Source organism: Dermacentor variabilis, chromosome 3, assembly GCF_050947875.1.
Source record: "Dermacentor variabilis isolate Ectoservices chromosome 3, ASM5094787v1, whole genome shotgun sequence".
Classification (NCBI taxonomy): Eukaryota; Metazoa; Arthropoda; class Arachnida; order Ixodida; family Ixodidae; genus Dermacentor; species Dermacentor variabilis.
In genome coordinates this window covers 105,990,760-106,003,927 of record NC_134570.1, presented here as the reverse complement: position 1 = coordinate 106,003,927, position 13,168 = coordinate 105,990,760, and the positions used below count along the sequence as shown (strand labels likewise).

At 47.4% G+C, this 13,168-nt stretch overlaps 1 protein-coding gene across 1 annotated transcript in view; it reads right to left on the bottom strand.

Moving 5' to 3' along the window:
- Window positions 1-13,168, bottom strand: part of LOC142576139 (uncharacterized) — a 199,177-nt gene that overhangs the window by 77,415 nt on the left and 108,594 nt on the right. The window contains exon 3 of the mRNA XM_075686101.1: window positions 7,911-8,057. Coding sequence (XP_075542216.1) covers window positions 7,911-8,057 — 147 coding nt within the window. The remainder of the gene's footprint in view (window positions 1-7,910; window positions 8,058-13,168) is intronic.

Sequence of the window (13,168 nt, the reverse complement as noted above, 5' to 3'; positions counted from 1 at the left end):
CATATATCGCCTCCGCCTGCATTCGATGCGTTGCAGCAAGAAGACGTTTAGCCGAATTTCAGATTGACGCGCGCGCCGTTATCGTCACGCTTATAACGTTGATCGGTATCGGCAACGTTACTCATGTAATATTTGGCAATTCTGTTACGATAGGCCTATTGAATTTCAGGACACCGTGGACGTGGAATCTGGGGCCCCAGCAGCGAATGGAATCGAACAATCGCACGCATCAACGAGGAATTACAAATATCTGACGAAATGCGGGAGTGTTATCGGCGCAATCAAGAGAAAAGTGGCCATCTTGAAATTATCTCCTCGTTTGTGCAGTCGGACGAGACGATGACCATGCTACAGTGGCACGTCGAAGCAGACGGCATCATTCAATAGCTGTTTCGCATAGCGCAGAGCGCTATAGCGTAATGCACTCAAATATCTTATACGGCCGAAAAAACGAAAGCAACGTACGTCACCCTTAATGTAGCCTGTGACATAGAGGTCTTACGTAGCTTTAGTTCGTCAGTAAGCGTATTGTAGCTCACAAGAGTACCGAGATGCCGCAGACGTATAAGCGTGAACGGTCGAGTTGGTGGCGCCATCTTGCCGCGCAGGGTTTAACCAGAGTGGACAAAGACTTCTATTACAGCAACCAGCATTATGGCGCTGCTATACGGCCGTGTTTGCCTCTGATAAGTGGGCATTCTACGGAGGGTGATACGTTCAGGGTAATACGGTCAGGCACCGTTTCCGGGACCGGTTTGATGTGACGTGGGAGCAACAACTTCCTGTGTGACTCCCCCCCCCCCCCCCCCCCTCGAGGATCATTCTTGCTCTCCGCTCGCAGATTCGGATTGATGAAATGCGAGATTTTCGAGATTTCGAAATGCGAGGCTTTGGTGGCCGCACCACATCGACTAGTATAAAACATCTGAAGCGACATTTACAAGTGGCAGGTGTGGAAACACAGCCCACGCACTGTCACTGCAAAAGACGCTCAGTTGGTGGCGACAGCCGGCATCACTAACTAGGATAAACCAGGCTGTTGCTTGCACCCGCCGCCACCACCAAAACCGCATCTCTTTGAAGTCCTACACATGCCATCTGTACTGACTCGAATAATTTTTTACAAGAAGCAGCGCGGGAGGCTCCGCAGCAGAAAAAGAAAATGTTCACGCAACTAGATATCGGGGAAGAGACACACAGAAATAAACTTGTCCATGACTTCCGGGGGCACGGAACTCATAGTCTTTGTATAGAGCGTGTTTAGAAAAAAAGAAGATAACTCAAGTACTGCTAATATCCAGCAACCCTTCAATGCACTCTATAGTATGTATATATACTGCCAGGAAGAGGTGCGCGTCCGGTCCACTGGATACTTCAAAAGAATAATCACAGAACGGTATTCCAGAGGCTCGACTTACGTGGGCGTGAAGAAAGGATGACACGGATCCAAGGGCATACACAAATGATCTGTTAAATTTATGCGCGCGCTCACAATAGATATGCGACAAACAGGTACGCTCAAATAAGCTTAACAAATTCAGCATAATTTAATGGACAGATCACGTCGGAAAGCCTACTACAGATTGAACCATGCATTGTCCCAGGGGTCGCAGGAATTCAGCTTTTTCGCTAAGTCCGTGTCCCGTAATCCTAGATGCGGGAATTTTATTTGCTTTTAATTGTTCAAGGTATCGTGAAGCATAATCCCAATCAAAAAAGGAGAGAGAGAGAGAGAGAGAGAGAGAGAGAGAGAGAGAGAGAGATCCGCCGTGGTGGCTTAGCGGATATATATGGAGTTGCTCTGCCATAAGCACGAGGTCGCGGGATCAAATCCCGGCCGCATTTCGATGGGAGCTGAACGCCCGTGTCCCGTGCTCCCATAGTGGTCAAAATTATTCCGGACTGCCCCCCCCCCCCCCTCCCTAAGGCGCGCTTAATAATCAAATCGCGGACTTGCCACGTAAAACGGCGCCGATATTTGTGAAAATAAACCGAGAGAAAACGTTACCCTGCAAAAGACGTTCAGGGTCATTTTAGAACTCACGTACCACACATGTCAACCAGGCATCCCTTCCAGTTCCCGCTCGCCCAACTTAGTTTTATCACCGACCCGCGACGTGTCCCCGAGGGCAATTTGTGCGTTTCTTTGATTAACGCGAGCACCTGTTATACTGTTGAAAGTCTCCACTGTCATGCGTTGCACAACAAAGAATTGAGGTCGATAGTTAACGTAGCTGTCAAGTCGAGTTAGCGCTTTCGGGCACACGCGTTTGTCGGCCGAGAGAGAGAGAGAGAGAGAGAGAGAGCGCCCGGCAGACGCGGGGTCGTTATCCATGCCACGCGTACGCGACGGGCACTCGGGACTGCGTAGCAGAGCAATGATCGGCCGTTGATTAAAATCCAGTTCATCACGGCGCGCCGCCATTCCCCACTTCAGGGTGCCACGGGGCACCGACGACTGCGCTGGCGGTCTGCATATTTAATACCGCATGCAGCCTTCCGCTGATACGTTAAAGGGCCACTAAAGTGGGACAAGATTATTTTAAGCTAGTAAAGTATATGTGTTTTAAAACTCCGTTTCTTTATTCACTTGGTGGGAAAAGGCTAAATAATTATGATTACGAAAGAAAATGAACGCCACACGTTGAAGTATATTTTTTGCAACTGGTTCGCTTTGGACGCAGTAAGCGCTTCCGAAAGTTGACACAGTACGTTGCACATGTTAATTAATTAATTTATTTAGCTATTTATTCACAATATTCTGAGTCCTCGTCGGTATGTTGAAGAATAAAAATGCGCAACTAAATAGAGTAGCATATTTAAGCACACGGAAATCACTCCCGTAAAGGAAGAAAAGTGACTTCACAGATACAAATTACGCAGGCAAGAGTTCCAGATATCCCTACCAGGTGGAGACAAAAAATCTGGACCGGCAATTATGTGCGGGTTAGTGTTAACTGTTTCGATCTGAAATTATTAAGACTACAAATAAAGAGACCTTAAACACGTAAACTCCGCGGACGAGACGATACACGAGTATATATAGGGCGTAAAAATAATCATAATGATTTACTTCCGAAAGTTGACACAGTACGTTGCACATGTTAATTAATTAATTTATTTAGCTATTTATTCACAATATTCTGAGTCCTCGTCGGTATGTTGAAGAATAAAAATGCGCAACTAAATAGAGTAGCATATTTAAACACACGGAAATCACTCCCGTAAAGGAAGAAAAGTGACTTCACAGATACAAATTACGCAGGCAAGAGTTCCAGATATCCCTACCAGGTGGAGACAAAAAATCTGGACCGGCAATTATGTGCGGGTTAGTGTTAACTGTTTCGATCTGAAATTATTAAGACTACAAATAAAGAGACCTTAAACACGTAAACTCCGCGGACGAGACGATACACGAGTATATATAGGGCGTAAAAATAATCATAATGATTTGTATGTGCCGAGATACGTATACTCTGCCAGGGGTTCACAAGTGCACCCGTGAGCAAAAGTATACGGAACGCAGGGTCACCGAAAAAACTGAATTTCTTGGTAGTTAACAGGCGTAAACGGAAACTGACGAGTGTACTAAAAAATCCGCGATGCCAAATTTGAACTGTAGTCTTTAATTTCAAGTTATAAACTCACAGGCGAAGGAGAAAATCAGTTTTATCGCGCAATCCGCGGTCCGTATACTTTCGCTCACGAGTGTACATGTCACAGTTCTTTATAGACAGACAACTTTCTGGGGCCGACAGACGCTGTCGATACTCATTGGTGACGTCACGGAGCGGCCGGTGCGCGAAATTAAAGGCAACGCGCGTCACCACCCGATGGCTTATCAAGCTTTCTCTCGCGTTAAAAGGGGCCTCTATTTATTTATAATTAAGCGTAACGTATGAAAACGGCGAAATTTAGAATATTCTTCTCGGGGACCGTGCATCTCCATTTTACTTTCCCGCGCACAACTTGCGGTTGTTAGGATTGGGGGCTCAATCCCATCGCCCGTAACCCGTCGTCAAGATTGGAGTCCGGCTTAAATTAGAAGGTAGCTGGCCCATGCCGTCGTCCAACTTATCCACGCTGAGGACGTTGATGAAGGGAAGGACTGCTTCTCATCGAGAACGAGGAATATGGGTTTACTTACAGTATCTACATCAGTCTAGCATGACTGCGAGAGAAAGTACCTCAGTCTAACATGACTGCTTGAGAAAGTGAATCAGTCTAACATGACTGCTTGAGAAAGTGTACTGTGCAGCCGCACAACAGCGGTTTATAAACACTCGGTCTCCCCTCAATCCCAAGGTGACGGAAACGTTCGTCCAGTCATCGTAAACAAGTCGCCTCTCTGCGGGACGGCTTACACACACACACTCACACTCACACACACACACACACACACACACACTTCTTCGCGCGAGGTTCACGGTCCGGAGCCGACGTCAGACGGACTTCGTAGAACTCGGGGCTTGCGTCAGGAAAGGCGCCTTTTATTCCCCGAGCTGACCTCCGCAGCGCGGCCGGGCGCCCATTGTCTAGCGTCTTGGACGGCGCGTGGGAAGGAGCCTCGAACTACGTTCCCGCGAGCACTCCCCCGCTCGCGGCAGACCAGGGCGGCGGTGGCGGGCTCAGTAACAATAGTTGGTCCGCCGAACGCATTCAGTCACAACGGCGACGAGGCTAGAGCGTAACGGTGGCGTTCCAAGAAAGTTCGCCGCTGTCGCAACTGGCTGGCAAAACTTGCACCTCAGATGGGCCGTTCCTAAAACGGTCTACATTTAGCGCATCAAGGAAGGAAGGAAGGAAAAAGTGGAGAAGGAAAGGCCGGAAGGTTAACCAGTTTAGCTCTACCTGTTTGCTGCCCTACACGTGGGAGCGGGATGGGGGGATGAAAGATGGGGAGGAGAGAGAGAGATATAGCACATAGTACAGCACACACATCGTCACTTACAGTCCGTCACTCTTGCGTGGTACGTGACATCACTGTCACTGCCGCTTGTCCAAGCCCGTCTCTTTCAAAAACCGAAGTAGTCCCTTTGTCGCCTTCAGCTGCGATGTCTTCTGTCGGCGACATGTGAAAATCGTTTCGGGGGACAATGGTCTACTGTCAAGGTGCGCTAGAAGGGACGCCAGGGACTGTCTCTGAACATTATATTCAGGACAGTCGCACAGAATGTCTTCTAGCTTCTCCTCGCCAAGACAGGCATTGCAGAGAGCGTTGTCGGCCATTCCGATGCGAAATGAGTAAGATTTCGAGAAGGCCACCCCTAGCCGTAAGCGATGATAAAGCAGACTGGTCTCTCTTCGGTGGAGTCCAGTTGGCATACAGATAGGCATCAAAGAGGGCATGTGGTATTATTGACGATTGCTCCGGTTGGTCTGGCTGCTTGGTGTGCACCATAAAGAGAGCCTGATCTGTGCAAGCACTCGAAGTCTGCTGGCTGCGTCGGACCGTGACAGTGGTGTACGGGCTCTTCCTGTGTGTCTTCAAGAGCTGCCCGAGCGGCATTATCGGCGTCTTCGTTTCCTATGACGCCGCAGTGACTTGGCAGCCACTGAAACGTCACGTGGTGTCATTTCTCATGTCATGTATGGAGTAGGAATCTAATATCGAATACGAGCTGTTCGTATGGCCCGCGACGCAGAGCTGATAGCACATATTGTAGGGCTGCCTTTGAGTCACTGAAGATTGACCATTGTCGAGGTGGTTCCCGATTGACGAAACAAAATGCAGCGCTAGTAGCAGCTAGTTCCGCAAATGTCGATGTCGTTGGGTGGTCAGTGCTAAAGCTGATGGTAATAGCTCTTGCTGGGGGCAACCACAGCACCGGACGAGCACTGGAAATTTGTGGAACCATCAGTATTTAGTGCATTGCATTATTAAATAATTCAGTGTGGAGCACCTTCTCACTTCGGTCGCCCACAAATCCTGATCATTCATCGTTTTCAGCATGCCTGTCTAACGTCGTCATAACACATACATGCACCAATCGTCTCGGTAACGCCACTATGCTCATTGAGATTATTTGAAATATAAGTTAAAAGGAGCAATACGCGATGAAAAAATGCATTATATAAGCTTTTCTTCGACCCCTTGTCTCCTCAACCACACCCATTGCCCCCTGAAGCAAGTAAAAACGACAGAAAAGGAAACGTAAAAAAAAGAAAGAGAACATAGGTGGAGTGGACTAACCTCCTCATTGTCCTCATCTCAAAGAATGAAGAAAGAAAGAAAGGGTATGCACTGTACAATATATGTCTTACATAATTATCGTACGCGACAAAGACACACTCCAGTTGCTCCAGGTCATGTTCGACCTGGGACAGACGGCACACCACAAGGCGTTTAGCGACCGCGACCGCCACAGGCTCGCGTCGACGTCGTCAAGCGCAATCAGAGTGCAGCGACTAAAGACCGTGATAAGAGGGAGCCAAGACGGAGTGCGCCGTCGTCCATCTCGCGCCAGTTACATACCTCACACTCGAGGCCCCGAGGCGAGCACGCTTCGCCTGTCCGAGACGCGATTAATGGCGTGCGAAACGCACGCATTGTTGCGATGCAAGAGTCCAGTTCGTGCTTATAAGGTGACGCGCTTTCATACACTGGGATTTCTTTCTTTCTTTTTTCTGTCCTCCTAATTTCGTCTTTCTTTCTTTCACCTTCTTCTACACCGTTTTCGCACCGACTCCCTGCAGGCTTTTCTTTCATTTTTTTTCTCGGTAGAACGTTAATTGCCGCTTTTCCATCACGAAGGTACGAAACTCTCGGTCCTCGCCAATTTTTTTTCTCTCGCGGCTATCCGCACGATCGGTAGCCGTGTTTCCTTCTGGTCTGCCTGTCTCGCCAGGGTATTATATATCCTCGGAGAGGGCTCGCGCTGGAACTCGTCTTGTTATCGTCTGCTTCGATTTGCCCACTTTTTTTTTTTTCTCTTTTATCCAGACGAATAAAGTCGTTCGTCCGGTCTCGCGCGCAAGCGATCGATTGCCCTAAGTTACTTAGCGAAATAAAAGAAATTGAATCTCTGTTTTCATCTTCGCCCGTGGACGATCAGGCAAGTGTATACACCCTGTAATGTGGTCGAGTATTAGATACCTATCGCATGTTTGTAATTCGAGCGTCTCGCTCGTTTATGGCCCGTCTGTAAGACGCCTGTGTAGCCTAAAGCTACGCGCCTAATAAGTGTGTTCTACCTCCGTTTCAATCTCCTCAAAGTTTCCAGTCTCTGTCTCTCTTCATCTCTCTCCCTCTTGTACGTGTGTTCGATGCCTACAGAGAGATTGGCTGTAGCCGTATACAAGCACTGTAAAGCAGTCGCGCCAGGTACAGTATCAATAAAATACCCCACCTGTATCCCCTTTCGTATCGCGTCGATAACATGTCGTCGTTGCATTCGCATGGTGTTGCCGCCGTGTCAGATTCACGTTAGCATCGTGTATAGACATTGCGCTTGCTTTTTTTTTTATTGACCAGTACTTGGGGGCATTGGAATGCCTTGGCAGTATTGAGTTTAACTGTAGTTTTCCGTGACTCTTGATTTTCATTTGCATATGAGGAGATGGAAATGACGGGAGATGACAACAAATTAAGAAAAAAACAACAATGACGAGTAATTTTAGCACTGACATTCCTGAACCAATCAAATGTGTGGAGACGCGTAGCCGCCTGCCACGATGAAGACACAAGTACGCATCCAGGCGCAACAAGAATGTGAACGCCAAGGTGAAGAGGAACGAGATGATGATGACGGTGATGATGATGATAATGATGATGGTGATGATGATGATGCTAGTAAGCGAATGTAGAGTGATAGTTTCGTTGATGTGCTATCGCAGGCTAAGCATAATACATTCGTCACATCAGTACCATGGTATCGGTGCCATTTCTTGTTTTAGAGCCGTTCGCTCACCTTCTCGTTTTGGTAGGCGGTAACTGCGATGAAGCCCGTTTCCTTGAACACATACGTCCTGAAGGTGCTGTAAGGCAGCTTGAGGATGTCGTTGGCCCGCACCAGGTGGAACCGCGGCTGGTACTTGTGCATCGAGTTCAGGATGGTCTGCATAAAGAATAAGGACAAAGACATTCATCAATCTGCTACGCCCTCGCAATTACTTGTGAACTGTATGTGCAAGAGCAGAGTCTGCCGAGACAATAGGAAAAATGCATGTAGCTATAATATTCTCCACGTGTGCAAGACACAGCTCAGCGGCCGCAACTGTAGTGGGGGAAGGAGAAAAATCAGAAATGAAAGGCGGTGAGGTTGATCAGAGTAACTTTCATGGTTGACTGTAGTCTCCACCGGGGGAAGGACACAAAAGATGCGGAGGAAATGAGACGTCTTCATATCGTCATATAATACCGCATAACGCGAATCACATCGTAAGAGAAGTATGAAGAGGCAAGCTCTCGAGGTGGGCCAGTTGATTAGGATTCATTAGGATCCTGTAACATCGTGTAACAGGAGAATGAAGGGTATCGAGTTGCTTTAGAAAGCGAGACAGCCTGCGTTTCTTCTTCTTTCTTTCTAAAGGCGTAAGCCTTTAGTGGCTCATGAGTGTCCGGGCGCAGTCCCTGGGGGACGCAGGATCGGTGACACCGGCGAGGGGAGCAGGGAGAGGAGACGCAACTGGCGAGGGGAGCAAGGAGAGGAGGCGCCATGCCACTGTGCGAGTGGGCGCGTGGGAGAGCGCCGACATGCGCGTGGTAAAAACCCTAAACTTTCTAGAGTAGTGCCACGCTTTGAAGAATGCTGCCTCCTCCTCGCGCGCTCTCGCCGAGGCCGACGCCGCGTCGCAATTGGCCTAATAGCATCACGTGTGCGCTCGCGCCGTGCATCAGCGCCATTTTTGCTCGAGAAGTGTGTACGGAGTGGCGAGGAGCTCATGTTAAAGCCGTTGCTACGCTCGAGCAGTGTAGGCGGCACCACAGTCGAAGAGGGAGAGTGAAAGAGAGGCGAAACGAGTAGGAATGAAGGCGGAGTAGAGTTTAGGAATGAGGCGGAGGAGAGAGGAGAAGGGGCTTTAGCGCGTGGGGGTGCGCGCACATCGGTGACAAACATTGCAGCCATATGGCTGTGACTGCGTCCCATGCTCGGGGCCACGGCGGGGTCCGTTCGCAGAACAGGTCAGACAACAGCTACAGAGGCATTCATAGCCTTTCGCCTGTCGCAGTTTAGCTCAGCAAAGTGCCCATAGGTTTTTTTATTACTATTATTTTGTAGCATCGGCACCACATTCTATAATTCGCAGTCACTTCAGAAACGCTAAGGAGTAGCGCAAACGTAACTCCTAAGGCGTCCTTCCAAATCCGCGCATTGGTTTGGAGGAAAAAGCTTGATTACTATAGGGTGGGCAGAACGGGGAAGGCAAACCTAAACGTCAGCGCTGCAGTTGTGTGCAAGCGTAACGCCCTGAATTTCTGTTAATCTCCCCGGATTTAGGCCAACTTTGGCGAAACGGGCGATTCTGTTAACTTGCTTACAATTTGAGCTTTTGGTGCCTTTATGCAAAGCAGTAATTCTTTACCGATAAACGATCCAGTAGAACCAAACTTAAATGCTGTAAAAGCGCATGGCGTCGTGGCCAGATGGTGCGGGATCTACCCCGAGGCATTGCCGTCCAGTTTTCAGTTTGTTTGTTTTTTACAGCTTTTCTGGCTAACTAATCTCCTCACGCGGTGAGCGTGGCATTTTGGCTTTTGCAGTAGCTTAGTATACTATTAAAGCTTAATTTAACATTGTTATATAGGTCCCGTTAAAGCAAGAGCAGGAAGGATAACAGTAAACGTCACTAAGGAAAATGCATGCGATTTGTCGAGGACCATGTACAGATGATAGACGAAAACAAACAGCGAGGAGAAAAGAAAACCAGAGGCTCGAGCGAGATACGCCTTGTCACCTTCTCGTGCAATTAAAGGGGCATTAAATGAAAACATCACATCCAGCTAAAGTGGTCAGTTAGGGCTGCAAGGCATCCAAAAGGGCTAGTTATACATTGAGAAACACGCTTTGCTAAGCGAGAAGGACGACGTAACGATGGCACGGCCTTGGAGCGACGCCAATGTGGAAACACGGTGGCAGCTCGCATGACAGAACACCTCCATTTTATGTGTCCTGAATTGTAGACGAGTACAGAAAATGAAAAAAAAGAAAAAGCCTCAATTGCGTTGCGTTTCGAGATAAAAAATAAATGCAGTTTGGCAAATTCAGATTTCGCAAAAGCATTCACTGCTGGCACTTTCTTTTTTTTATATATGGCGCTATGTCAGCACTATGGATGGATGGATGGATGGATGGATGGATGGATGGATGGGTGGATGGATGGATGGATGCTATTACTTTACTTTTCTTCCACCAATCTTCCAAACGCCGCTTACTAATCTCTATTGTGGACATGTTTTCTTTTCCCCTGCTCTCGCTGAACCCAAGAGCTTCAAGGAGGCCAGAGGTGCCTAATGGACCGCTGGGCACATATCTTCACATTCCAATAAAACATGCTCCATCGTTTCCCTAGCTTTACCGCAGTAAGCACATGCTTCTTCTTCCTTCTTAGATCTCGCTTTATAAGTGCTTGTTCTAAGGCACCCTGATCTCGCTTCGAAAAGTAATGAGCTTCCAATTGAGTTATGATAAATTGTTTCTTTCCTGATGTCGCTTTTAATTTCCTCTGAAGTAGTTAGTCATAGCTGGTCTCTTTTCCATTGCCGCCATCCATAAGATTATCTCAGTCTCTCTGACTTTCCGCTTGACGTTCTTTGTTGCCGTGTTGCTCACCATACAGGTCGCATTCTTGCTGGTAGGAGGTTTCCTAGTTATTTTCCTCCACTGTGAATCAATGTTTTTCTTACACAAATACCTGAAAACTTTCCCAGACCATTTACTTTCTTCCTTATTCCTCAGTCGCTCTTCGTAATCAATTTTACTGTGAGCTTATCTCACTTCAAAGCTTGTCCAGCCCATATCACCCGGTACAGCTTCACTTGTAGTCTTCCCGTGATCGCCCAATGCGAGGCTTTCCACTGACTTTTGGTTTCCATCGAGTCCTGATTGTACCCCTGATTTCAAGCAAACAACCGCATTTCCTAAAGTGAGTCCTGCAACTATTACACCTTGCCACATACCCTGGAGCACCTCGTACCTATTGTATCCCCATAGCGCTCTGTTTCATTATGGCCGCATTTCTCCACCCCTTTGCTGTTATTGTTTTTTTTTTCTGTGTTTCCATATATCTATTGCCTTCGGTTATCTATGTATCAAGGTGTTCATATTCTTTTACCCGAGGTATTTCCTGGTCCTGTATCGCCACTGTCTGTTCACTGTTTTCATTGAATACGATAACGCCCGATTTTCTTACGCTAAATTTCAGACCTAAATTCCCCCCTTCCTGTCCACAGATATTAGCCAGAAGTTGCAAATCACTTTGCTTGTTAGCTAGCAACGCAATTTCGTCCGCATAGTACAAACCTGGAAGCTGCTGCTCTACTACTCTACCCGCCCGTTTGTATGAGAGATTAAACCCGATATTAGTTCTCTCGATCAAGCGCGCTTTCGATCCTCACCATCGACATCATAAACATTAGTGGGAATAAAGGGCATCCCCGCCTCAATCCCTTGTCGATATCAACTTTCTCCTCGCTCCTCATCCCTTCTCATTCAATGCAAACGGTATTTTCTAGGTAAATCTATTTCAAAAGCTGCATACAATCTTCGTCCAAGCCTTCCCCTTTCAGGATATCCCACAGAATGTCCCGGTCTACGTTGTCATATGCTCCTGTAATGTCTAAAAAGGCCAGAAATAACGGTCTTCTTTCTGCTCTGGATATTTCAATACACTTAGCAAGGACAAATAAGTTATCACCCAGACGCCTACCTGTTCTGAAGCCATGCTAAAGTTCTCCCAAAATGCCATTATTCTCTGCTCACGCAATTTATGAACGTCGAGCGCCCTCTTGATGCGAGCTTCCGACTCAAAGCTGGCAACAAACAGAGCGCGACCTCCGAGATCATCGGATCAGTTTAACGTGTCGACGTAAAAGATCCCGTTCATCGCTGGCGATTTAAATTGCAGAAGAATTGCGCGGAACCTTTATAGTTGCAGCTTTCCTGAAAAAAAAAAATAATTATGGGGTTTTACGTGTCAAAACCACTTTCTGATTATGAGGCGCGCCGTAGTGGAGAACTCCGGAAATTTCGACCACCTGGGGTTCTTTAACGTGCACCTAAATCTAAGTACACGGGTTTTTTCGCATTTCGCACCCATCAAAATGCGGCCGCCGTGGCCAGGATTCGATCCCGCGACATCGTGCTCAGCAGCCCAACACCACAGCCACTGAGCAACCACGGCGGGTTTTCCTGGAAACTAGGTAACTTAATGAGATAGGGCAAACGTTTGAGGATATACAGAAATGCAATCTAAAGCTAATTCAACGCTTACTGGAACCTAACGTTCTATATATACGCGTATGCGAGTTATACGACCACGCACTTGGGCCCTCTTTCCGAGATACGAGCAATTCGTGTGTATAGTTGTCGCTTAAATCAGACAGTCTGTGGTGCACATTCCGGCTCGGTTGTCGCAAAGCCTGAAATGTACGCGCCTACGACGATGGCCTTGGCTACTACAACTATAAGTACACGTGAGACATATACGTTGCACGTGAGTCTGCCGCTTAAGTATAGCCAGAGTGCCTACGCATGCTTTTGTTTCGTTTTGTCACAATGCAACTAAAGTGCGTAACAGTGCGACTTCTTAAACGAGGACGAAACCACATAAAAAGACAAGGATAAGGGCTCGTTTTTGTCTGTTCTACAGGTTTCTCCTCGTTCAAAAAGCCGCGCTGTCATACTTTGAACCATGCAGAACCAACTAGACCAGTCTTTGAAACTTCCGCGAGGAAAAGTGGCGAAAAGCGGAAGGAGAGAGGGTGAAGAGAAGGGGGGAGGTCTCAAATTTTATTTGATATATAACCATCGCGCACGACAGCGGCAGCCATTGAGTCAATAAAGCAAAATAATTTTTTTTAATGAAGTCTGCATTTAAAGGGACCCTGAAACGATTTTGACGATTTTGTACAAACGCACTGAGCCGTTAGAGTATGTCCTTCTGATCATTAATTGACGCATCTAAATGCTCCGCGTAAAGCGTGTAATTTTTATAATGTTTTAAAATG